The sequence below is a fragment of the Aristolochia californica genome, unplaced genomic scaffold (genome assembly GCF_029961685.1).
Source record: "Aristolochia californica isolate CCGP_79_NKW_82.1479 unplaced genomic scaffold, dmAriCali1.0.hap1 SCAF_11, whole genome shotgun sequence".
Classification (NCBI taxonomy): Eukaryota; Viridiplantae; Streptophyta; class Magnoliopsida; order Piperales; family Aristolochiaceae; genus Aristolochia; species Aristolochia californica.
The window spans coordinates 34,634,402-34,661,727 of record NW_027181782.1 but is presented as its reverse complement, the minus strand read 5'-3'; the positions used below and the strand labels follow the sequence as shown (position 1 = coordinate 34,661,727).

At 38.3% G+C, this 27,326-nt stretch overlaps 2 protein-coding genes across 3 annotated transcripts; one reads left to right on the top strand and one right to left on the bottom strand.

Annotated features, from left to right (window-relative positions):
• Nucleotides 1-328: 328 nt before the first annotated feature.
• Nucleotides 329-17,095, bottom strand: LOC137944978 (RNA polymerase I termination factor). Its single transcript, XM_068790813.1, has 10 exons — nt 16,928-17,095; nt 14,332-15,834; nt 12,176-12,257; nt 9,347-9,458; nt 9,046-9,158; nt 8,502-8,599; nt 8,338-8,414; nt 2,507-2,581; nt 1,888-1,950; nt 329-774 (listed from the first exon to the last, which is right to left on the bottom strand). The coding sequence occupies exons 2-10, from the start codon at nt 15,700-15,702 to the stop codon at nt 630-632; spliced, it is 2,136 nt and encodes a 711-aa protein (XP_068646914.1). The 5' UTR covers nt 15,703-15,834; nt 16,928-17,095; the 3' UTR covers nt 329-629.
• Nucleotides 17,096-18,147: 1,052 nt separating this feature from the next.
• LOC137944507 (adenylate kinase 1, chloroplastic-like) lies at nt 18,148-22,442 on the top strand. 2 transcript variants are annotated; one of them, XM_068790191.1, is made up of 4 exons: nt 18,148-18,613; nt 21,294-21,434; nt 21,664-21,936; nt 22,010-22,442. In XM_068790191.1, exons 1-4 carry the CDS (start codon nt 18,320-18,322, stop codon nt 22,151-22,153), a joined length of 852 nt encoding a protein of 283 aa, XP_068646292.1. In that variant the 5' UTR covers nt 18,148-18,319; the 3' UTR covers nt 22,154-22,442. The 2 variants fall into 2 exon arrangements, with proteins under 2 accessions (XP_068646292.1, XP_068646293.1); XM_068790192.1 differs by having other exon boundaries at nt 21,294-21,460; nt 21,717-21,936.
• Nucleotides 22,443-27,326: the final 4,884 nt, after the last annotated feature.

Sequence of the window (27,326 nt, the reverse complement as noted above, 5' to 3'; positions counted from 1 at the left end):
TTATTTCATATTCTTTTCAAGTGTAAAATATTGTTTATAGTTTTATGACTGCCAAAGCAGCCTTCTATCTGTAATTTTTTTGGGGGATTAAATCTGAGATTTTATTCTTTACAGTCAAAATGACCTACAAATTGTCGTAAATGGATTTCTCCCTAATATTCATTAGAGAATTGGGAAAATTCCCATTTCAAAAAATATTTAGTAAAATACGTATCTTCTAAATTTAATCGTCAAAATACCCAATATTGACATGCCACATTGAACGATCAACGGCCATGTCAGCCGAGAAAAGCTAATAATGCAAACTGCTCTTGTTAGACGAATTAAGTTAAAAATGACGGCAAAGGTCGTTCCTTAACTTTAGTTTATTTCTACAACAGTACCATGGTTATCCCACCCAGGTTCTTCAAAATCCAGGTCGGGTCATTCAGAGTCCAACCAGCTCAGACATTGAAAAACTCGCAAGGCCTGAAAACCATGATCCATAAGAGCTGCTTCTAAATAAAAAAGATTTTGAGTATGATCACCTGACTTGCCCTTGGAAATTCCAGAACGAGTTGGGGATTGGAAAACCATCGTACATCTTCAAACTCGTTCAGTTACACATTACAACGCAAGCTCTGCTCTGATCATTCACTGTCATCCGGACTTGTAAGCAAGCTGGGGTAGTACCGAAGGGCAAGCACCTCTACCTGTTCCCCAAATGGCCTTTCCTGGAACTCACCGATGTGTTTAGTCATTTGGCTCCAACGTTTCCAGCTGACTTCTCCAGGCCTGACAACTTACATCATTAGAATAGACAAGAAAATTGTTGTGAGGTGTGTCACCGTATCTGATCTAAAAATTAGATTTCTGTGACTCTGCACAAGGAAATGTTCTGCTAATCTTAAACATTCTTTAACTGAACCAGAGATGGATGTAATGGTAAGCATATTAGATGTTTACGTGTCTTGAATTTTGAGGGAAACATCACATCTATTGCATAATACATGACACACAAGGCAAAATCCAACATGTAAGATATGTTAGTGGTATTATGGACATTATCACACGGTGTTATAGATATCATATAATATGTAGCATCCTTTTTCTGGGCCAGTAACTTTCATGAAATCTTTCATTTGCCAAGGTTACTCATTAGAAATAATTGTAAAAGAGTATTTTTCATCTCCTTCCAAGCAATTCCTACTCTCAGCCCTTGCTTTTCCCCTCTTCATGACACTCTTAAACTAAAATTTGATGGTAGTCCTCATCAAAACCTTAAGTTAACCGGTGGAGGTTAAGATACTGGGGACTTTGCAGAAAATAAATTTCCTTCCTATTTTTTCTGCACCATGAGGCTTGTGTGATACTAGAAAATTGCATACCCTTGATTCTATAATGGCAGAATTAAGAACTGTTCTTCAGAGTTGAGGCTTTATTCAACAAATTTTCTGCTCCCCCACTAATTGATGGGGACTCCTCAATTGTTTTTTTATGAAAGACTCTTCAATTGTAATTAGTAGGGCTTCCGAGAAAGAACTCTTGGAAGAATTTTATGGTATATTGATAAAATTAAAGTAATCTCAGATACATTTTTACATCTTAGCACACATTCCTAGAAGTGCAAATGGCAGGCAAACGTATAGGTAAGGAAAGGTGCTTCTAGACAACATCTTGTTGTTAGTAATACCTTACCTATTTGATTATGTTTTTTGTATCTTTCTTAAATATGTATAGACATATATACATATGCTTTTTGTATTTTTATATTCTTCTCTTGAGATGTAGTGTCTGCCTCCTCTTGAAGAGCTTTTTATTGAAATTCTACTTCTCATTGCTTAAAAAAGAAACTACATAATAGCGTAACTACATTACAGTACTTCTTGAGAAATGTGAACTACTGACCTATTAACAAGAAGATTCTCCCAATCAATATCCTCCGGAGATGAAGCATCCAATTTCAGAAGTCTGCATCAATAATAGGAAGTGAGCAAACAGAACATATAACAACAATAAGCTAGCACTTATAGAGAGAGAGGGAGAAAGAGGGAGAGAATTATAATGTGTATTATAAAAATAGGATAATGACACCCCACTTGGGGGTTATTAATAATAGTTGCAAATATTTATGCCCATCAAGATGGTTTATCCTGGAAAAAAAATTAACATGCAGATCAAAGAAAAGGCATACATGCTAGTTACATAAAAAAAAAAATAATAAAACATTTTTTTAATATTGATTACACATACACACTATACCCCGGTGAAGCTTAACTACGAGCTCACTCTAATAACCTCCCCTTGATCCATCCATATAAAAAAAAATGCATTAGAAAAAAAATAGAAGTGCAACCGTGTTCTGCTGCTTGACTCAGAAAAAACTTCAATTCGAATAACATCAGCAAAATATCTGTCTTCAGATGCAAATCACAGTTCTTGCTCCTCTCTTTATCTCACATTTAAAAAAAAAAAAAAAAAAAAGCTACCGTTGAAATGAAATAGTCCACATAATAGAAAAACTTACTCTTCTAGCAAGCGCTTATCATCTTCAATATCCCATATCCCTTCCATTACCATAGGTGATGTCAGTTGATTGTACCTGAAAAAGAAACAGCAGCAATAAAACTTGTTGAATGGAAAAAAGTCCCACATTAATAAGTGTTAAGATATGGTATTGGATTATAAGTTAAAACAATGGACCTCCTAAGTGGTTAGTAATTTTAGAAAGAAATTGGGCTCAATCCAATATTGATATCGGAACAGGATATCTGTGTGGGCCAAGCTCGTCTATGCTTTTTGGGAAGTTGTGCTCCGTTGGGAGTTTGTGTGCTTTGTTGAGAATGTGTGCCTACATCTCAGGCCCATTATATGTAAGTGTTATTTGGGTGTCTTGAATGGATACCCGAGAAACCCGATTGCCCATTTCGGATCCACGTTGTGACCCGACGGATAACTTAAATGAAAACCTCTCTGTTCGAAAAAGTAAGTTGAGACATTTTTTTGAAAGAGGGTTTTTCGTCGAGAGAAAGAGGGTTTCGTCGAGAGATCGATTTTGTATGAGCTTGGAGCCACAAAGCTTCATCCCCTTTCGATTTTAGTGGAATCATCGTCATCTCTACCCGTAGAGTAGGCTGTTGCCGAACCACGTAAACTCTGTGTCTCTCTTCTCTTGTGTGATTTATTTAATGTTTCCGCATATATTTGATTTCTCTCTTAGATATATACTTCGTAGTTGAATATTCTCGGATTATTGTCTTTGTTTCAACAAACTGGTATCAGAGCTTCGTTTTCCGGCAACAGCGCCGGATTTTAGCTCTCTTTCTGCTTCCGCAGTGCTGAACGGCGACAGAGAGATTTCTATCCCGAGAGAGAAGCTCGTTTTTTCTGTAAGAGCCGAGAGAGACTGTTTTTCAGAGAGGTCCAAAGGGAGAGAAGATTTAAGCATCTGAGCAAGGGAATTTTTTTTTCATTTTTTGTGATTGAGGGTATTTTGGTAAAATAGCTGCGAAGAATACAGTAGAGAAGTTTGATGGGTAGATGAGTTTCAGTTTGTGGCGCATGAAAATGTGTGCCTTATTAGTACAACAAGGTTTCCACAAAGCATTGAATGGGAAGGAGAAGCTTCCAACTGCGATGTCAGAGGAAGACAAGGAAGAACTTGACATCAAAGCACTTAGTTCTATTCAATTGTGTTTGACCGATGAGGTTTTGTGGGAAGTTGCGGATGAGATTACCGCGGCTGGTTTGTGGCTCAAGTTGGAGAGTATTTATATGACTAAATCTCTCACGAACAGGCTGTATTTGAAACAACGCCTCTACACTCTTCAGATGAAAGAAGGTACATCTCTCAAAGAGCATCTTAATGAATTCAATATGATTGTTATGGATTTGAGGAATATTGATGTTACCATTGAAGATGAGGATCAAACACTGATTGTACTATGCTCTTTACCCTCTTCCTATGAGTACTTTGTTACGACTATGCTCCATGGGCACGATACCATCTCTATGGAGGATGTTAAGGCATCTTTATACTCTTAAGGAGTTGAGGAAGAAAGTGTCTACCAGTGGGAGCGAGGAACAAGCAGATGGTTTGTTTGTTCGAGGGTGAACGAAGGGAAAGAAGTTAGCAAAGTCTAAGGGTAGTGGCCGTTCTAGGTCGAAGTCAAAAGGGAAATGGGGCAAGTGCAATTATTGACATCAATTGGGTCACTTTGTACGAGACTGTCCAAAACTCAAAGAGAAGGAGAAAAGAAAAGGAAAGAAAGATGTTGTTGGGGTTGTTGAAGATCATTCTGATGGTTCAGAATATGTTCTCACAGTTGATGCTTGTGCTGCACACTCACAAGATGAGTGGATACTTGATCCGGGCTGCTCCTACCACATGTGTCCTATCATGGATTATTTTACGACATATCAGTCGGTGAATGGTGGTACAGTTTTGATGGGGAACAACATGCCCTGTAAAACTGTCGGGATTGGAACGGTTCAAATCAAGATGCATGACGGTATAGTGAGAACTTTGTCAAAAGTTCGGCATGTACCAAATTTGAAGAAAAATCTGATTTCTTTGGGTTCTCTTGATTCCCTTGGTTGCAGATATACTGCTGAAGGTGGAGTTTTGAAGGTCTATAAAGGTGCATTGGTTGTGATGAAAGGGAAAAAGGTTGGTAACCTTTATGTGCTTCAAGGCAGTACGATTATAGGTGTTGCAGCAATTTCCTCAGCTACAGATTCAGATTCAGATTCAGACACGACTCGACTGTGGCATATGTGCTTAGGGCATATGAGTGAGAGGGGTCTGACAGTTTTGAGCAAGCAGGGTCTGCTTGGTGGTCAGAAAACAAGGAATTTAGACTTTTGTGAACATTACGTTCTTGGGAAACAGAAGCATCTTAAATTCAGTACGGCAATCCACAGAACCAAGGGTACAGTGGATTACATTCATTCTGACTTGTGGGGTCCCTCTCGTGTTCCTTCAAAGGGTGGTGCTCGGTACTTCATCAGCTTCATTGATGACTACTCTAGAAAGGTTTGGCTTTAACCGTTGAAGTCAAATGATGAAGCGTTTGTTACTTTCAAGCAATTTCAGACCATGATTGAGAATCAAACTGGCAAGAGGATCAAGCGTCTGAGGACAGATAATGGTTTGGAGTTCTGTTCAGGGGAGTTTAATGATTTCTGCAAGAATGTGGGAATTGCTCGGCATTGCACAGTGAGGAAAACTCCTCAGCAAAATAGTGTCGCAGAACGCATGAACAGGACACTCTTGGAGAGGGCTAGGTGTATGCTCTCTAATGCGAGTTTGGGGAAAGATTTTAGGCTGATGCAGTTTCCACAGCATGCTACTTGGTGAATCGATCTCCATCAACTGCTATTGAGTGTAAGACTCCTGTTGAGGTATGGTCTGGTACTCCTGCTAATTATTCAGGTTTGAAATTTTTTGGTTGTCCAGCTTATGCTCATGTGAATGAGGGTAAATTAGAACCTCGTGCGAAGAAATGTATATTTTTGGGTTATGCATCTGGGGTGAAAGGCTATAGATTATGGTGTACTGATCCCAAGTCACCTAAGTTTCTCATTAGTAGAGATGTTACTTTTGATGAAACTTATATGCTTCACCTCAAAAAGGAGTCTGTTGATGAAGGCAGAAATCGAGGTATCAGTGAGCAGGTGGAGCTTGAGTGTGATACTTCTGGAAGAGACAGTGAAAACACTCCAGTTCAGTCTATTGAGGAAAGGGTGCAAGATTCTAGTGAGGTAGAAGATGCATCTCAAGAGCAACAGTACAGTTTGGCTCGAGATCGAGTGAGGAGGCAGATAAGGCCACCTCAGAAGTACGGCTATGCACACATGGTGGCTTATGCATTGACTGTGGCAGAGACCATTCAGTTTCAAGAGCCTTCGAACTACCGTGAAGCTAGCACGGGTAGTGATTCAGAAAAATGGACTATTGCTATGAATGAGGAGATGGAATCTCTCCAAAAGAACCAAACTTGGGAGCTTGTGAAACCATCGCAGGGCAAGAAGATTGTTGGATGCAAATGGGTCTTCAAGAGAAAGGAAGGAACTCTAGGTGATGACGATACTAGATACAAGGCACGTTTAGTGGCAAAGGGTTATAGTCAGAGAGAGGGTGTAGACTTCACTGAGGTCTTCTCACCTGTTGTGAAACATAGCTCTATTCACGTGTTGCTTGCTATGGTTGCTATGTTTGACTTAGAGCTAGAGCAGCTTAATGTCAAGACAGTTTTTCTACATGGTGAGCTTGAAGAGCAGATTTATATGCATCAGCCAGAGGGGTTTTCTATTTCGGGAAAGGAAAACTATGTTTGTTTGCTTTAGAAATCTTTGCATGGGCTGAAACAATCACCTAGATAGTGGTATAAGCGGTTCGACATGTTTATGGTGGACCATGGTTATTCCAAAAGTGAGCATAACAGTTGTGTTTACTTCAGGGAGCTCTCAGATGGCTCATTTGTGTATTTGTTGTTATATGTTGATGATATGCTTATTGCAGCCAAAGATATGTCTGTGGTCAACAAGTTGAAGGCTCAACTCCGTGGTGATTTTGAGATGAAAGATTTGGGTGTAACAAAGAAAATATTGGGCATGGAGATTCGCCGGGATAGAAAGGCAAACAAGTTGTACCTGTCACAAAAGAGTTATCTTGAGAAGGTAGTTGATCGTTTTGGGATGCAAGATGCTAAACTTGTGAGCACTCCTCTTGTCGCTCATTTCAGACTTTCAGCAGAGTTATCACCACAGACCGAGGAGGAGGAGCACATGTCCCATGTTCCCTATGCAAGTGCAGTTGGGAACCTTATGTATGCCATGGTTTGCACTCGTCTAGATATTTCACATGCGGTTAGTGTTTTTTTTTTTTTTTTTTTGATAAAGATGTAATCCATTAAAAAGGCAAAAAATTACAAAGAGATAGGGAGCAGATCCCTAACAACAAGATGTTGAAGAGATACATGCGGTTAATGTTGTGAGTAGATATATGGCACACCCTGGCAAGGGACACTGGCAGGCTGTGAAATGGATATTTCGATACCTGAAGGGTACTACTAGTACTGGTTTGGTATTGGAGGTTGAAAAGATACTGGTGCAGTTGGCTATGTTGATTCTGATTATGCTGGCGATCATGATAAGAGGAGATCTCTGACAAGTTATGTTTTCACTCTTTTGAGTTGTGCAGTGAGCTGGAAGGCAACATTATAGACTACAGTTGCTTTATCCACTACAGAGGCCGAGTACATGGCTGTGACTGAGGTAGTGAAAGAAGCTATCTGGTTGAGAGGTTTACTTGGTGAGCTTGGTTTGCCACAAGGTGCTACAGTTGTTCACTGTGATAGTCAGAGTGCTATACATTTGACTAAAAATCAGATGTATCATGAGAGAACTAAGCACATTGATGTCAGATATCATTTTGTGAGAGATATCGTCTCTCAGGGCCATATTGAGGTAACAAAGATTGGTACCGCAGAGAATGCAGCAGATATGATGACCAAACTAGTTCCTACACTCAAGTTCAAGCATTGTTTGGACTTGATTGGTGTTCGCAATATCTGAGGAGGATGCCCTAAGGGGCAAGGTGGAGATGGCGATAGACAATTTCATTTTTTCAGAAAGGATTATTTCCATTCAAGCCAAGGTGGAGATTAGTTATTTGGGTGTCTTGAATGGATACCCGAATACCCGAGAAACCCGATTGCCCGTTTCGGACCCACGTTGTGACCCGACGGATAACTTAAACGAAAACCTCTCTGTTCGAAAAAACAAGCTTAGACATTTTTTTGAAAGAGGGTTTTTCGTCGAGAGAAAGAGGGTTTCGTCGAGAGATCGATTTGTATGAGCTTGGAGCCGCAAAGCTTCATCCCCTTTCGATTTTAGTGGAATCGTCGTCGTCTCTACCCGTGGAGTAGGTTGTTGCCGAACCACATAAACTTTGTGTCTCTCTTCTCTTGTGTGATTTATTTACTGTTTCCGCATATATTTGATTTCTCTCTTAGATCTATACTTCGTAGTTGAATATTCTCGGATTATATGCTCGAATTATTGTCTTTGTTTCAACAGTAAGCCTAGACGTTAAGGAGAGCATTGAGTGAGAAAAAATCCCACAATGATAAGTGTTAAGAAATGGTATTATGTTATTAGGTTGAACAATATGCCTCCTAAGTAGTTAGTCATTTTAGGCTATAACTAGACTAAATCTAACAAAACTGACAGCTTTTAACATACAGTACCCAACCATTAGTTCGAACAACTTCAGTAGCTTACAGAACATTTGATTAGGCTTTTAAATAAAAAATTAAAATTCCAACAGCAGAAGCTAATAAATTAAGTACAAACCATTTTCTGCAGCAATCTGCACCGGTTCTAGTTCCTATTGTTTGACTAATCGCTTCCCAACTGATGTTGTCCCGCAACTACCCACAAAAGACATTTGCTATCAGTCAGAGAACTGCAAATTGGTACCTATGCTTAAAAAAAAGTTAAGAATTATGAATACACACCATTCCGTACTGTGAGTCCTGCTCCTCAATTTTGCTTATATGCTTATCCACATTTACTAGATCAAATAGAGCTTGATACTCGAATTGTCTCCAATGACCTATTCCAAATATTGCACAAAGAAGCCAAACATGCAATCATCAACAAATGAAATATAATATTCAGATTTGAACTTTCCTACGACATGAGTGACTGGCAAAAGTGTTACATTAATAATTTATTGGTCAGATTTCAATTCAATTCGTTTACTAGTTTGTGGACGTCAGATGAGCCAAAGTTAACTATTGCCAGTTTCCTCTTGATGCTTTTGCATATATGAGAGAAGAGAAATTATGGATGATTATATGATGGTTTTCTACTAAAATACAATTAAGGGCACTCACACTGGTTCCACACACAATTGGAGAATAAGAGAGAAATACACAGTCAGTGAAGATCGGTGAACCAGAGAGTTCTTCTGATAAGCACATCGAGTCATAGTTTTTTTAGTTCACTCTCAAATCCAAAGCTAAAGTTCAGCAATCCTTAAATCACAGTCTGGCATACCTTTTTTCTTGTTTGGCAAATTTATCCTGCGCCATGTATCCTTTATATGTTTTCTAGACTTGCCAAGCTGGGCTGCCAGACTACGCCAGTCACCTCCATGAATTTCATGGTGCCTGTGCTGTTTAAAGTGTTAGAAGCCATCAGAAAAAAGAAAAGTACAACAAACAAACGCAGTGACAGATTTTCTCGCATACAAATATCAAGGAAAATAAATTAAATTGTTTTCATGGTAATATCACAGAGATGCAAATGAAAAGATTGACTTCAGCCAATCAGACTGACCTGCTAAATTTTAGATTACCTTCGAATCATCTCATATTCATAAGGCTCCCAATGACGCTCCTGTGCCCTCTCAAATATGATATGTGCTCGGTGGTTTACAGATTGGACTGGTCGCCAAGGCAATGCAGCCCCTGAAATTAATTAAACCTGACCTTTTTATTGCAATTGAAACTGATAGGAACAGAAAAGAGAATCCAACTTGCAGTCCACCAAACTAACAGGCTTACCAAGATAATGAGAAAAAGTAGGTATGCCAATATAGACGGGTTTTTACACACCCCTTGGAAACCATATGTTACACATATTACAGCTATTTACATACAGCCTCCAGAAAATAAGAAATCATAAGCTTCTGTGCCATTTCCACATGAAGATGTAAAGACAAACACTTCCATAAAACAAGTACTCATTCTTGTTATTTTTTTCGCAAACCCAATTTAATTTAACTAATGGAAGTAAATAGCTAGGGTATCAAATTTCTTGATTTTTGAGGAGCATGTGTAAATAGCTATATCCTAAGGAGGTAGCCAGACTGAAGCTTACTATCTATTGGAGGCATGACTAAGACCCAACGGTCACTGTATTGGGCCATCCACCTGGCTCACTACTCTTACATCCCTACAAAAGCAAGATCTATTTCTGCTGTAGGCAACCCAGCTTGGTCGGATGTCCAAATCAAACTATCACCCTAGACACCCAATTTCATCTCAACCACCGAACAACTTCAGCTCGGAAAACTTGGATCCCCAACAATATCTGATCCCTAGAGAGCACTGACCATGTTGATGATCAAATTCTTTATAAAGATACGACTGGGCTTGGGTGAGGCTACACTAATTAAGGCAACCCTTTCAGGGCTCCCAAACTACACTCTCTTGGCTTGCGCCACAAGTGTGATAGCTAAATCAGAAAATTCAGCATCGTTTCCTCGGATGGGTACACAAGATCAATTCAAATCATCACTGGTCAAATGGGAGCAGATCTGCCAAAAGAAGAATAATGGGTGATTGAGGCATAAAGAGATAGAAAGATATGAATTCAAGTTTATTGGTGAAATGGTTATGGAGGTCAGGGAAGCAATGAGCGGTGTAGGTGAGGAGTGAACGGAGAGATGCAACATGGGGGGAATCAAGTGAGTGAGGGAGAGCAGTACACTGAAAATTGGGAGAACAACCAACTTGGTAACCTCAGCTTTTCATGTGGATTATTCTCAAATAGTCAAAATACGGTAGGTGAAAACTCCAAGGGAGGTAGCAACTAGTGCAGTTTCATAACTATGTATTCCAACATGGGAGCTTTGTCCTTTTTCTTGATATAATGGATGAAGCACCTTCTTCTTTGGTAAAAATCCTGGCGAAGGAGGGGCAACCACTGGTAATTCATGTGTATCACCCTAACAGTGATGGATAGTTTGGTTCAATGCTTCAGTAAAGCTGTCGATATACACAACAGAGGAGTTGTTTGGTAAAAGGTGGCATTGGGAGAATCATCCGCATCACATTGTTGAGCATCCATTCGTCTACACTTGAAAGTTTTGGATGGGCTCAGTTAAAGCGCTAGAGGCAATTTTGAAGGAGTTCCAACACCGGTTCAAGGGGATGCCATTTCGGGAGGAGCAGCCACGATGGCTGCCTGGGCGCTGGAGTGAAAAGAATCCAAGTACTAGCTCTGCCAGAGCATTTCCTTTTGGAAGGATCGGTGGACAGACAATGTTCCTCTAATGAAGGTATACCCCCTTCTTTACAATCTTGCCAGAGACCAAACAATTTCGGTGGCAAATTCCAAATGCAGGACTGGCAATAACTCAAGGTGGGATCTTCAACTTCGAAGGGACGTAAACGATAATGAAGCTGAAGAAGCTTGCCACCTCATCCTCTCCTTGCAAAATGTTCGGTTGAGATTTATGTAAATGACAAATTAATTTGGAATTCAGACAACAGCAGCATATACTTAGTTTCCTCGGCCTATACCAACTTGGGAGGCAGACAGACTGACCACCCGGATGCTGCAGCTATTAGCCAGAGACTCTCCAGCCCTCCCAAGACTCATTTCTTTCTCTGGAGTGCTTTGATGGACAAGATTCTTACTGCGGAGAACCTAAGGAGAAGACGTAAAATCCTCCCAAATGTTCTCGGTGATTTTTGCAATAATGAGGAAAGTATCAACCACATCCTCCTTCACTATCATTTAGCTTGGTGTATTTGGACCCATCTCTTTGAGAACATTGGAATTCAGATCTGCATTCCTAGTTGTCTCACCCACCTTTGTCAGCTTGAGATGGGAATCTACCTTCCAAAACTGGGCAAAATTCTCCTTTCAGCTGCCTTAGCCCATATTCCCTGGAGCCTCTGGCTTGAGAGCATCAATAGGCATTTTAACCTCATGCATAGCTCAGGGAATGAGCTATATGGTCATCCACAAAACTACTGGCTCTATGGTCTGCTGGCTTGGAACTCATGGGAAATTTAAGTGTTTTCTGGCCACCTCCCTACGGGACAATTGGAAACTCCTTGAACAGATGTCTATTCCCAAGCGTGCTGTCTATTCCCAATCATGTTGTCTTCGGCTGAGCTACTTGCTCTTCTTCATGGCCTAAAGATTTGCAAAACCCATTTCTTCGGAAATCTCCACGTTGAGGGTGATTTCAAGTGCATTATCAACTGATACATTGGAAACATGCTGTTTGAAGTAGAATCTCGCAGCATCACATCCCCCAAAAAAAGAAATAAAAATAAAACATCTAAAACAGAGAAGATGAACGAACAAGATCATTATGGAAAAAATTAAAATGACAAGAACAACACTGAATTTATGTATAATGAGAATAAGAATATGAATCGATGCTCACCAATATCATGCCAACAGGCCCTAAGTCCATATTTACGACAGTGAAGAACCATATGCAAACCATTGTCCCCCAAGTTATTCTCCTAAGGCACAAATATCAGGTGATCAGGCAACTTTTATAAACAGTAAACCGGTCTAGCAAATATCCCTTGAGTCTCAATATTTATAACAAGCTAATGTAAGTTTTCAAATATAACTCAAAAGAGATACTCCATTAATCTACTCTCAGCGCAATATTGCACTTTGAAGAAGCCATGTACACACAATGTCAAGATAAAAGAGTAGATCGAGAAGCCCAAAAAAGAAAATTACACTTCTTTAAATGCAAAAAAAAATTGCAGTTTTTAATAAAAATTCAAAAATAAATCCCATAAAATTACATATTTATTCCTGCACCTTTTGTTAACTTTCTTTTTTTTTTTCCTGAATGGTCTTACTTTCGCCAATATAACAATTGGTCCTTAACCCAGAAGAACTTGTTGCATGAGCATAATGCCAACAATGCATGGGGCGGCACAACTCTTCCTTCTAGATGTAAACTCTTTCTTATATCCATAACAACAAAAACAAAATAGTAGTATGTTTGCCACAAACTATAATTGGCAAAAGATTAGATTTGTTCAAAAACAACAACAAAAAATTAGAATTCATCAAAAAGCCATAAAAAATTAAGAAGCCACCAAAAAAAGTGAAAAGATAATGAAAAGACACTAAGATAATCCCAAAAAATCTAGCAAAAACAAGAACAATACCAAGATCCAAAAACGAGATGAAGACATCAAATGGGAAGGAGGAGCCAAGAGCAAAATGTTGCCGAGGAAGCTCCCTCCCTCCATTGCTAAGGAATTTTGACATAGTACATAACTTTAATGTTGAAGATATTGCAGACAAGTATGAGGGCAAACTAAGTCACCTAAACCATTGAAGGTCTATGAAAGGAGGAAGCACAAAAGGAAAGTGAAAAAACTGAAAAGACAGCAAATTTGGGGAGTACCATAGTTTAGTACTTTCTATCATAGGAAAGTAGCACTTTTATTAGTTTCCTAGTTTGTTACTAAATAGCAATTAGGAGAATTTTATTCTGGAATGTGTTTGGTTAGTTGTTTCCTTTATTAGTCAATTTAGGAAACTCATGAAGTGCTCATTGTTGGTAGTTTCTATTTTAATTAATTGCTGGATTTTTTTCCAGTAAATTGTTTTTAATTTAGTAAGTCTGAATTCAATTGAAATTAGGAAGTCTAGTCCTAAGAAATTTCTAAGAAAGCGATGTACCCTATTCTGGCAAGGAGACAGTATTTTTTTTTAACATGAAAGTACATGGTAGTTTTAGAATCCATACATAGGGAGATATGTTGTCACTTTATAAGTTGTTCAAGAATAATCCAGATTTTTCTTGGCGTCTAGATCACCATTTTCTTCTTTGTTTTGCTGAAACAGCACCTGAACATTCAAGTTTTTCCCTTGAAACTCGAAAAACCGGAATTTTATAGAGTTGAAATTATAAAGGTTGGGTTACCATAATCAAACAACTTTCTTTCTGTAATTTGGTGGCATTAAATTAGCACTTCCATTGACACATCTAGGGGTATGAGATCACAAACACAACAAACATTTACTTATAGCTTCGATCTCATCAAACTATATAAAAAAAAAAACATGGGGCACCTCCTTCCTAAACATCTAGCTGCAAACCACCACCAAATCCCCTTATGTGGCAAGAAGAGAGGAGAAATGACTGATATAGAGACCTCAAACCTTGGACATAGGCCCTCAATTCTGCAACTGTGGAATCACTAAGACTAAAGGGAACAGTGAATACAAGAAGAATAGTTCCTAACATGCCCCAAATGCTTACACCGAATTTGAGAAATTTTATCTTGTTTTATTTTTTTGAAGGTAGGAAGGATTTTTCTAGGGGAACAATTTAATAGCATACTTGAGTACTTGAGGAATCAACCTGCATAATTCAACAAAACTTAAAATATTTTTTCTTGAAACCCGCAAAAAAAGGTGGTTTTAATTAAACAAGGAAAAAGTGTGCTAAAGGATCCCCATTGAAGGTGAATTACAATAAAAAAAGTCAAAGAAAAACAATAAACTACGTATACAGAAGAAGATATATATTATATATGTAAATGCACAATAAAAATAACTAACCTTTATAAAGTCAAAGACAGCTTGTTTAAGAATCTCATCCTCTTCTTGTGAGAACCTTTTACCACGCACCAAATCCCCATTGTATTCTTCAACTAAAGAATTTTTATCATATGGGAATACATCCACCTTACTCAAAAAGCTTACTCGCTTATGCTTTTTACTTGGCTTGATATCTAATGAATGATCATCTTCATCTCGCTTCCTCTTTCCAGTATTAGATTCTCCCTCATAGTAATCTTGTGAAATATCTTCTCCTATAGATGCTTTTTCACAACTATCCAATGTTTTGGATTTTTCGGCTTTCATAATCATTTCCTTTAGATCTTTTTTTAACTCAATACCAAAAACCTCTTCCCCCTTCTCTTTCTTCTTGCCATTGGAACCTCTAAGAACCTTATGACTACCGATTTCTTCAGTTGGAACAGCTTTTTTGCTTCTCTTACTCAATTCCTTTGTCAGAGGCCCAGTAGATTCAGGTAAGGCATCCATTTTCTTATGCTCATTTTTACTCTTCCCCGTTTTATTCACAGACATCACTGGTTTTAAAGACCCCACTTCACCAACCAGCTCATCACTGTCAAGGATATCCTTTTTATCCTTTTTCTTCTTCTTCTTCTTCTTCTTCTTCTCCTTCCTTCTTTCAGCATCATGCTCTTCAGATGGAATAGACTTTTTTATTTCATTACTAAATTCCTTAGTTAGAGGTCCAATAGTAGTGACTAGGGTATCCGGAACCTTCATATGATTATTGTTTATTCCCTTACGATCATTCATACTCTTCTCCACGCTATCCATAAAGGTCACAGACTTGAGTGATTTAATTTTACTGGACAGTCCACAATCATTAAAGATATCTTTCTTTTTCTTCATCTTCTCATTCTTTTTCCTTATTTTGGCATCATTCCCATCCTCTTGGTTTTCCTTTTTCTCAGTGTTTCCCTCTTCTGAAATCTCCTTGTTGTCTATTACTATCCAATGCTTCTTACTAGTTTGTTCACCAATATCAGACAACTTGGTGATATCTGTCCTTGAAAACAGACAAACATCCTTGTTCTTCACATTTTCCTTTTGTTTATGATTAACTACCTTCTTAGATATTGAAATCTCCAACTCTTTATCTTCAATAGTCTTGAAGATTCCATCATCATCACCTAGGCCGTTCACCATGTCAAACTTCCTTCTCTTCTTTCTCTTCTCCCTCTGAGGTACTTCTTTAACTTCATTATATCCAAAATCACTACTAAAATCCATATTCTGAGAATCATTGTATGTGCCAATAACTCCTCCATGGCTGGCACCACCACCAGCAAAATATTTTTTCTCCTTCTTAGAGTGTTTCTTTTTCTTCTCCAAGTGTGCAGTTTCCTCCATTACTTGGAATATGTGGACTAATATATCCTTGAGAACTGTGCAGGAAGAATTTGATCCATGAAGTTCCTGACAATGAAGTCCTTGATCCCTATCACAGTTTACCGCCTAGAATTTAGATTCTCCTGTTACTGACTGCAGAATTTTGAGACATCAGCTATTGGAGGGATTTACATAGTTAAGCCAAAAAAATCTAATCTTTAACTAAAACTTAAACACTCGAATAAAATCATCTAAATCCACAAAAACACAAATATCACACAAATTAAATTTATAATACCTGAAAAAAACACCAGCCATGATTAAAAAAATGGCCTAAGAAATTATGACTCATAATATAAAGTACATAAATAAAATAACACACAATATATTGAAGGTTACAATCCTCTAATTCATATCAAATGTTTTAATTTGTCTATAACAGCATAGCATCCCATGACAAATTCATAGTAATATACCAAGTAATGATATCAATTGCTTTCTTTGTGCTTCACAACTTTCCAGCCATTGTAAAAATTACAAGAGTAGTGTAGCAGCCCATTATTGGTCCTTCACGGTTTAAAAAATGCAAATTTTTTTTTAGAGTAGTGACTGCTTTAATTCATTGATTTCTAGCAGCAAATGCTCACAGTATATAGAGATGCATAAAAAAGAAAATAGTCCCAGAGCTACATGAATGGGTGCCCCAACAGCAAGAAGATGCAGGGAAATGCCCTTTTTTGCTAGCTGATCTGCTAGACTGGTAGTGATCGAACTACAATAACACAGAGATAATTTAAATTTCATCAAACAAGTATCCCAGTCTCCTCCAGGAAATAATGCTGGTAAGCTTTCCATCTACGATGACCAGGCAAAAAAATCTTTCAGCAAAGTGCTTGACCCCAATAAGAAGTGGTTTTGTCCTGTTTTCTCCTCTACAACTCACTTGGCAAGTTGAGCATCAAAGGTCTATACGCACCAACTTGAGGGGGACTGTTGGCGTGAGATTTTCTAGAGGAGGACTTCTTCCTCTGGAGCTGTCTTCCAAATCCGTAAAAAACAGAGGAAAAAGCCCTCGGTAACATCAGAGGTAATTTTGTATATAAATACGGATGTAAAATTGACAAAAGTGATATAAGACGAAAATCAAATTAGACCAAAAAATGCTTACAGAGTGCACATATCGGAGAAAAAGATCCACAAAGAGAGCACAGATCAGAGAAAAGGATTTATGAGAGAGTGGAGTTACCTTTATCGTTGGGCTGACGACTCTCAGTTCGCTCGTGAGAGGAGACCGTCAAATCTCAGGATGAGGAAACAGGCGAAACCGTAGGAGCGGCGAATGGCAAGAGCGCGAGGGGTACACTCTACCAGATAGGGGTTCGATGTTTTTTTCTCTGTGGAGGGTTTAGGGGTAGGGGTTTTCCCACCGTTCAAGCAATAAGACGATGTCTTAATTGAAAGTGTTTAGGGTACTTTTTAGAGTAATTATCTAGTGAAAGTGAATTACATGGTAGGGGGGGTCAGGGCATTTTGTAAGTGCTATAAAAAGTGAATTATTTTTGTGTGTTAGTGTGCACAATGAAATCTGAGAGAAAATTTTTATTAATAAAATATTCCGATAAATTTAACTTTTATAATTTTTATTCATTTTTTATTAATAAACTAAAAGATAGATTTTAACTTGTGATAATTCATGAAATACTTAAAAGATTTAATTAATATTAAATATATAAACAAATACTTAGTTTTATGATATTATAATAGTTAATCAAATTGTAAATTTGTAATATCTAAATTATCACTCATAAACTAGTAATTAAATATAATATTAACCATATGAATTTATATTAAAATATATATTTTATTAACTTTTTTTTATTAAATGCACTAAGATAGATTTTAACTTACGATAAATTAACAAATAATTAAAATTTAAATTATTTATTTTATTAATTATTCATTAAGTTTGCTATTAAATGGATTTTCTCGATGTACATTTTTCTCTACGAACCCCAACCAGATGCCCATATACATATCTGACACAAGTGATTTCAGGGAAGAACCCTTATTTAATGCATTCCACATGTCGAACAACCCTAGCATTATAATTTCTTTTCCTTCGATGATAGTGACGTCAGAGAATTTTGGTATCGATAAACTAAATTCTTCTTCTACGTCATATCAATTTCTCTTTGTAAAAAACTTTGATGACCAAAATTATGTTCGTATTTGAAACTAAACTCAAAATTATTTATCTTCTTCTTCTTCTTCTTCCTCTTCTTTTCCATTATCTTCCAAGTAATATCCTCCTTTTTTTATTGCACTATTTGGTCTGTGTAATTCCATAATGCCATCTTTGTCCTCGTATCACTCAACCCGTGGCCACCAACGGAAGAAATCCGGGTTTAGTAAGAAAACCACAAACCGTCGGCTCACATCGGCCCACGGGCTCTTTCTTCTCTCTGTGACAATAAAAAACTCCTCGTTTCTCTCTGTGACAATAAAAAACGATCTCACATCTGCTTCGAAGGATCGCTGCTGCTTCTTCTTCCCTGCAAGCATCAACAGATACTACGAGAAAAAATCTTGATTTTGCCTTTTTCGGAGGTTCTCTCTCTTACCCTTTTTCGTGGAGGCCATGAACCGTCTTCTGAAGTTTAGGGGCCTCTCTTCGTCTCTGGTGTCGTTTCGTGGCTCTTCAGCTTTGAGTCACGAAAATGACCTTCTTACACCTTCTTTTCTCTCCCACAAGCCCTTGCCCCTCCGTCGAGATCCTGAAAACCGAAACGTCCAATGGGTTTTTCTTGGCTGTCCCGGAGTCGGGAAGGGGACGTACTCTGGTCGGCTCTCTCAATTACTCGGTGTCCCTCATATCGCTACTGGAGATCTTGTGCGGGAAGAGCTCAACAGCTCTGGGCCCCTCGCCGAGCAAGTCAGTTTTTGGCTTTTTTGTCTTTTGCATTATTATCAAATTTTGAAGTGAGCTATACGTTCAGTTTATTGGCTTCGATCATTTGCTTTGATGGTTGGATATGACAATCTTGACTTTTAGTTCTAATTTAGGGACTGAAGAATTTTGGCTCCATCGTGTTTCTTTTGTACGTTTATTTATTTTTGCTACTCGTGATGGAAAGTGGTGGATAGGACGACAATATATCTGGCTTTGTCTTTAAGAAGAACTACGAAGTTATTTTAGACAAGTGAGTTTTTTCTTGTCCATCTTTTGATCGTTTGTTAGAGAAAAATGAAATGTCAAGAGACGATTTTTTGGCTACCCGAGCTAGCAAAATTCATTTGATGTCGAAATTATTTGGAATTAGATATTCTGGAGGTCGGATTCAAGATGGACTTCGCTGGAGTTATTACCGTTATATATTTATGTTTTGCTAGTTATCCTCACTGACACGAGCGGGCAACATGCGTTGTGGCAACTTCGGTTAGATGTACTCCTTTACATTTTTCCTTTTTTGTTTTTTCTTCTTTTCCCCCTGTGTGCCATTTGCTCCCTCAGGGGGCTCTTGTACTTTTATCTCCTTGCCTTGATGAAATTTGATTTCTGTCTTTGTAAAATAAAATGAAACAGAAAAGGGAACAACATTTAAAAAGCCTTTCCATAGGATTTCTCGTACTTTCATTTTAGTGCTGTTTATATTCCATACCTGGTGGTTTAGATTGTTAATGCGAATGGCTATCATGTGGCTGCAAAAATCTAAAACAGAAAGAAAACCAACAGTCCCCTGGGACAAAGTTGCAATGCAGTTCGCAACAAGCCTTTGTGCCACAGCTTGATTTGAAATGGCTAACATAGCAGTTTTTTTTACTTCATTCTATCACTAAAACTTTCACATTATCACACTTCTATATTGTGCCTGAATCTCATGTGTAATAGATGATTCTATGAACTGTACTTCTAGTTTTCTCTGTGTGTAACATCTCTTGATACATTTTATAACCTTCCTTTGGTTTTTTTTCCTTGAAAATGTTTTGATATATATGCTCAACCTTTGAAGCACAAATGAAAATGTCAATATGCGCACAAAATGCCTTTGGGATACACAGCACATCCAATACATGTTGTCTTCTCCTCTCAGTGATTGTTCAGTTCATAAGAGATTCTTATTAATTCCGCTTCACAAATCAGCTAAAGTAGAAACTTTCTAGAGGATGGCTAACTCAATAAGGATCACTAATGTTCTTTGTTAAATGAACTGGCTAATGTTGATTAGCTGAAAATTTAAATTCAGTTTTTGTATTTTCTGGCAAGGAGATTTTACTAAGAACAAGTTATTACAAGAGCTTTTGAGCAGCAGGATATAATTAAGAAGGTAAAGTGAGACTATAGTGACAACGACAAATATAAAAAACAACAAAAACAAAGAAAAGAGAAAACTAGTCAATCGGATGGGTGCAGCCTACAGCATATGTTGATAGGAGGAAGTAGGAACATCTCTAGCCAAAGAGTCATAAATTCCATACATACTTTGAGTAGTGTGTATAAAAGAGATTGTAAGTGACCCACTAATACGTTCATTCTAGTAGAAGAACTTCAAGAAAACAGCCAGGAGCAGATTTGTTCCCCAATATCCTACTGGTGACGACTTTTGAATCCCTTTCAACTATGAGGGGGTCAAAAAATTGCCAGTGAAAACCTTGAGCCCTTGCAAAAGGGTCCTCAACTCTACTTTTGTGGAACCACAGTGACTGAAAATAGCAAATTATCCTAGGTGAATGTTACCATCTGAAGCTTGTATTACACAACTTCTTTCTAGCTGCCCAAGATACCTCTAGGGACGCATTGAAATTGACCCTAAGTTTTCTACCCACAGGGGATGACCTCATGAAGGGATTGCTCAGTTACGAACTCAAAAAAGCTTAAGCTTTCTGCAATTATCCCTGATAATGGGCCCAGCTTAGTGGTTAAGTTCTAGAGGACCAGAAAAAAAAAAAGATTGAAGTGGGTGGATTTCTTGATTATCATCCAATTGGCTGCCTTTTTTCCCTCAGAAGTTCTCAAGGTCCTTTAATTTCAAAAAGAATAAAAATAGAATTGTCAAGGTCCTTTGTTCTCAAATATATCAGAGCAACCACAATGGTGAGCTTCCAAATCTCGTTACTTATCTTACATGTTGGGATCACCACTGATTGCCCTTAGGAGGTAGGAAAAGGAAAGGGGGGAAGCAGATCTGATAACCATGTTTGTGCAGGAATGCATCCCAAACCTGGAAGTTTATATTCATCTCTTATAGGACTTTTTTCTTACGAAAAATGTCATGAAGTTAAGTATTTGGTTGCTCATTTTGTCTTTAGTTTTAGGAATGTGGGATAGTTTTTCAATTATAACAGTGGCTTGTTCTTGTTGGTGAGGTTTGAAGTCAAGATTCCATTGCTGGGTGAAAACAGTGTATTGAAGGCATATTTAAGTTGAAGGAGATGGTTGGTCATCATGATTAATTAGTATTCACTATTGTAGGAGTGTGTCAGCATACTGTCTAGCTTGCTGTGTTAGCCTGTGGTGACACTAGTATATTATTTGATGACATCAATATTGCTAAATCATCGGACAACTTGATGATTGCATAATGTTGCTGATTCTTTTCATTTTCTCTTTTCAGCTCAAAGAAATTGTCAACCAAGGCAAATTAGTCTCAGATGAAATTATCATAAATCTTCTGTCAAAACGCCTTGAGAGTGGTGAATCTAAGGGAGAGTCAGGTTTCATTCTCGATGGATTCCCACGAACAATAAGACAAGCGGTGAGCAACTTATATGATGAACAAGGGTAGGGTACATGAAGACAAGATCAATTATTTATATTCAGGTGGTTACGTTTCATTAGTTTATGAGTTAAACTTTCTCTTACACCCCTGTTTTTTGTCTCTCCTATCAAAGAGTCCTCATTTACTTGTATTGTCATTATATTTATTATAAATACTCTTTCTGTTCTGTTCTCTTTTTTGCTGTGTAAATTTTTTGAATGTTCAGGAGATATTGGAGGGAGTGACTGACATTGATTTGGTGGTGAACCTCAAACTCAGAAAGGAGGTACTTCTAGAGAAGTGCCTGGGAAGAAGGATTTGTAGTCAGTGCGGTGGGAACTTCAATGTTGCTGCCATTGATATTAAGGCCGAGAATGGCAAGCCTGGAATCTGCATGGCACCACTTCTTCCACCCTCTCATTGTGCTTCTAAGCTCATCACTCGATCTGATGATACAGAGGAAGTTGTAAAAGAGAGACTCAAGATATACAATGAAATGGTACATGTTAAGATTATATGACAAAACTATACACAGATTTCTTTATCTGCTAAGTCAAAATTTCTGCATGCAGAGCCAACCTGTAGAAGAATTTTATCGCAGCCGAGGAAAACTATTGGAGTTTGATTTACCAGGAGGAATCCCTGAGTCTTGGCCAAAGCTGTTACAGGCGCTAAATCTTGATGATCATGATGATAAGCAGACTGCAGCTGCATAAATTATGCTAGGTCAAAGATGGGTTTATTCTTCGCATATATAAGATATTGATGTATGTCAATTAAGAACATTCTTTAAAGAGAGCTCGATTCTGATAGCTGTTGTGATATAAATTTGTGGTATGCAGTTGGGCTTTCTGGTTGGGGAATGGCTGCTAAAAGGGTTGTAACAGGCGATTGTTATGTTATATTGATTGTTATAGCAGAAGGGATTTAATGAATCATAGTAAACAGGTGCAGAAAAGAGAAAAACAGGTTTCACCAACAATTCAGAACAGGCTTCTATTGCAATTTCCATTAACCACACAGTGCCTGTCTATTCTGTATTCGCCACTTATTCCAAATCAATTGTTTTTTCTTACAATTAGAAAAACAAAACTGATTTGAGAGTGAATTGTTGATAGAATTCTTGTTATAAAGTCAGGAACAGAAGAATCTGAGAAGTGAAAATGATGCCTGGCGTTCTTCATCACTCTAGCTTTTCCATGCTCTGTTTAACTTGAAGACATGAATCTTTTCTTCTTCTTTTTTTTGTGAAAATGGTTGCAGATATGGAGCCTCACCTGCAACAATCATATAATCCTGCAGATTGGAGTGGATTACATCTTAAGAGTGCTCCATTCATGCATCTCTACCCAGTTTTCCACTTCAAAGTTTCATACTAACTCGTTTTTCATTGATAATACATCCATCTTATAGTAAGAACCAGAAGCATTGATTGCTCAGGTTTTCCATTCACAAAGATCTCACTATCCACACGAAAAGATGATCTAGCTTTGTTAAAATTTCTAAAGAGAAATCTATTTCTTTTTTCTTTTTGAAGTGGCTCATAAAGCAAATATGGCACGCCAAGGAGCAACCACTTCTTGAGATCAAATTATGTAGGATCTACCCTTATTTTGTTTTTTTTTTTTAAATCATGGAACAAACTCAATTTTATCGGTGGCAATCCTTCATATGTAAAATGTATGATCTTTATGAAATATGTAAAAATTGCTTATTAGATTCTTATTTGCCATTCAATTTTTTTATAGTGATAATATCAACTTAGATTTGTTCACTTTACGAGACTAATCATGAAGATTTTAGAACAAGATGTAATAAGGTTATCCATCTTTCGAATGATTTCATCAAAACTAAACCAGATCAGGGTTGAAGAAAGATCAAAGGAAAAGACCCCTTGAACGCAGAAATCTAAACCAGATCACATCAAAACTGATATATATTCTCCGTCTCAGACAGCAGAAACACTACAAGTTCAGTCTGATCACAGCCAACAGAGATTGGCCGGTTTATTGCAGAGAAGACGGTGGAGACAGAAGAACGTCTAAGAAGATGGAAGCTAACGTCACATGAAGCCATGATTCAGGCACCGAGTCGCCGTGCGAACTAGCAAGACTTGACACAGAAGCAGCGGCGGCGGAATAGACGGCATCTGCCGCTGGGGAAACCTTCCGTCTTGCAGACGTTGGCGCAGTTGCTGGGCCTCACACAGGGCCCCTTGAAGCGGTGGCTCTGGGATTCGCAGGTTCTGGCCTCTGCAACTCGAGGTCCAATCTCCGGCACTAGTTCATCATAGCAACAAGAGTTAGCACTTCATAAAACATGAAAAAAACTGATGGGTACGAATGAAAAGATGGGGGAGTGATGAATCAAACCGTCCGCCATGAAAAGAAGCACGAGAAGGAAGATTGCTGGAAGGAAATGTTCACCACGGACCTTCATTGACAGGTAGTGAAAGAGAGAGAGAGAGAGAGAGAGAGCGAGAGCCGTGTAAAGCAGAAGCGATCAATAGTGAAGTAAAGATGGAGGCCTTTTATAGAGAAGATGGGTGCATTTTTTTTGCTGAATCTAACGCTGAAGAGGTGAGTAGACGATAGGTTCAGCACTGTTCACCACAGTAATTTACAGCAGAAAAGGATGGTCTCTGGAACCTCTGTTACTCTGCAGAAAAGGAAAAGAGAGACCAGACCCACCCGACAAGGACGAGTCCAGTGATAAAAAAAAGGGCTATCCTTTCCGTTCCCAAATTTTTTTCAATCTAGAGCCACGAAATTTCAAGAGAGTTGATTCCAAGCATGTAATTGAGTTGATTTTAATAAGAAAAATGTGTAGAGGAAAGGTGTGCTCAGAATTGTAGGGAAGAAACTCGTTGTTCGTTAGAAGAAACTCAGATTTACTCAGAGAAGGAGAGGTATTGGATGTTTTTTAGGTGGAAAAACTACAACTTCCAGCGTGAAAAAGACTCTCTCCCTCCTCAAGAGCTCGATTTTGAGGTTCTTTCTCGCAGTTTGATATGGTTCTTTTTTGTCCAATCAGTGAGACTTCTCTTGAGAACATCTAGATACACCTTCTAAATCATTTTTATGGTAGCTTTAAGAAGAAATCCAACTTACTTTCTTCCTGGTGATCGCAAGACTATACGAGACACTTGAAAGAAGACAAGAAGGTGCTCTATTTTATAGTCTGAGATTAAAGATGACTGCTAGGTGTTTTTTCCTGGTCCTCCAAGTAGCAATAGGCAGCCATTGGTAGTGATACTAAGGCAATTTAGCTGCACCGGATTCTTACATAACTTCCTCACAAGCAGGATAGACCAACATCAATAACGTGAAGACAAATCATTTTCTTAAGTTCAATAAAATGTTTGACATGACAAACATAGTTTATGGGAGTTCCATTCAAATTCCTCTTTAAATGGAAGATGGGGTTGTGATTGGAGTGAGATTAGGAGTGGTGGTTGCAGAGGAAGATGCTAAAAAAAATTAAGAACAACATCGTGGAGTCTTATATCAGAGTTAGGATTCTATTTTAGGAATGTTTTAGTTGGATTAGGAGTGAAATTAAGATTTCAATCGGGATTTTGATTCCAAGCATGTATTGGGCATTGCTGGTTATAATCGAGCAGATTTTAGTAAGGAAAATCTGCAGAACACTGGTGTGCTCAGAATTGCAGTGAAGAACTTTTTCGCTCTTCTCTTACATGTTCTTCGCATTTTCAATGTTTAAACCAACAATGTGGAAGATCTTTGCTATCCTGCTCCTGGTTTTAAATCCATCTCTATCGTCTGCTTTTCCTGGTTTCCATGGCGGTTCTAGATCATGTATGAGTTGGAAAGATGAGTGTATTGGGCAGGCAGACTCGTCTCTGTAATTGCTTTCTGGTCTCATATGTCAACAAAAAAGTACTCGAAAACAGTGGAGGCCAGAGCCATTTTTGATTCTCTCTGTCTCTCTCTCTTGCTGGAGTTGTTCAACTCGGTTGAAAATCTCAACTAAATCATAATGAATAGAGCCCTCCAACCACTGCACCTTTCTACTTACAGAAGACCACAATAGAACCATTGAAAACTCAACCACAGCACCTTCCATTCAATCATGTCCTTTGAAACTGAAGCAAAGGGCATCTATCCATTTAAAGAAGATGAAACCCGTAATACAGATCAAAGCCTTCAGTGCAGCTCTGAAATGGAGAAGCAAACAGGTATGGATGGAATCAAACAGAAGGGAAATAATAGAATACAAGCTCTGAAGTTTCCATTGTTATACTGTCAGTGCCGATTGTTTCATTTCAGACAAACATGTGGGACATTAATGATGTCTCTCAGTTGTTTTTTTTTAATCCCTCTGCAGATGATTTACACCCAGAAAAAAAGTTGCAGCACTCGAGAAGCTGAAACAAATCCTCAAAGAGGATGAAAATCTCAATTACAAACCTCCCCTTACAACCCTTAAAATTTTATTTTTTTCTTCATATTTTTCTCTCAGGTTATGGCTAACCTCAAACTCTATAAGTCGCAATACTTGTTAAAAATCAAGATTGTTCATTGAACAGAGAAACGTAGTCTACATCAGAAGAGCTGATTTGGTGGGGGGAAAAAAAAGATGCAGAGAAAATCCAGAGTCATAGAGGCTGAATTGTTTTTTACCAACTTGTCTCCCATCTGCAGCTTTACATCATAAGATTCCAGTCGGTAGTCCAAGATAGTCATTGAATGGCCTTGCAGGTGTCTGTATAATCAACTCTCTGAAGCATTCTGCAATCGTATGTCTTTCTCTATCTGAGCCCTGAGCGCAGTTGTCAGTGCGGACTGAAATTAACCCCTGCATTTGGCACCTGAAATTCAGCAGGGCCTGAATTGCTCCATTCACACTTCTCGCAGGGCCTCCAATCAGGGCATCACGACTTCATTTTCTACCTGCTCGACACCGATCACATGGTAGCTATCAGGCATCTCTATTTCTCCAGCATGCTTCTTCATCGTGTTCTCTGTCACTCCCTTCCAAGCCGTTTGTACCGGTTCCAAGGATTTGACCCTCGTGTTGCGCGACTCGGAACTCAGAACTGATTCACCTCCCCCCCCCAACATTTTGGGAAGACCAATGGACACTGTTTAGAAAATAATAAAAATAATAATTTATATGTTTAAAGTAATTAAATATTTCTTCCTGACCGTTGGTGTGCGCTGTTAGCTTCAGTTCTAATAAGAATGCGGCCCTGAAGTAGGCACACCGGCGGCGGCGACGGGTGGCGTCACGATCGGAAAAACGGAAGAGAAGAAAAAGACAAGAACCGGTCAAAAAGATTTGACCATGAGTTCTGACTGTTCACAGAAGCCGTGGTACCTCATATCAGCCCGAATAACAAAAAAATCCCCATGTATGATATAAATGACGAGCATCTCCCCTCACTTAGATCTTTAGCAAGTCTGAACAACCACTGAAAAGCAAAGCGACCTTTTCAAAAGCGCGTGAGTGTCTTTACAGAAAAAGGCAAAGGCTATTTCCGACGTTTTGGTCACCGACGCAGAGCAACGCCACGGCTTCTAACGAACGTCTTATCTTTACAAGAAGGTTTCGTGTTTCATCTCAGGAATTAATGGCGGCTTTTCTCCTCTGCGTTTCTGAGTAGGTGTTGGGTCCATTCCTTTTCATAAAAGGACAAATAAGTTCTTCTCGAAAACAATATAAAAAGAGTAATTAAACTCAAAGATTGGGGGTATTTTAGTCTTTGAATACCCAATATCATGCAAGAGCTTAATGAAAGGCTAGTACAAAAGGAAGTAGCAGAAAAAGCTGAAAATTCTCTTCTTTTCAGAGGAAAGAAATGGCTTTCTAAATTATTTAATCGAAGTAAAAATTTTAAAAAATGAAGAATCAGATATTCGGATCAAG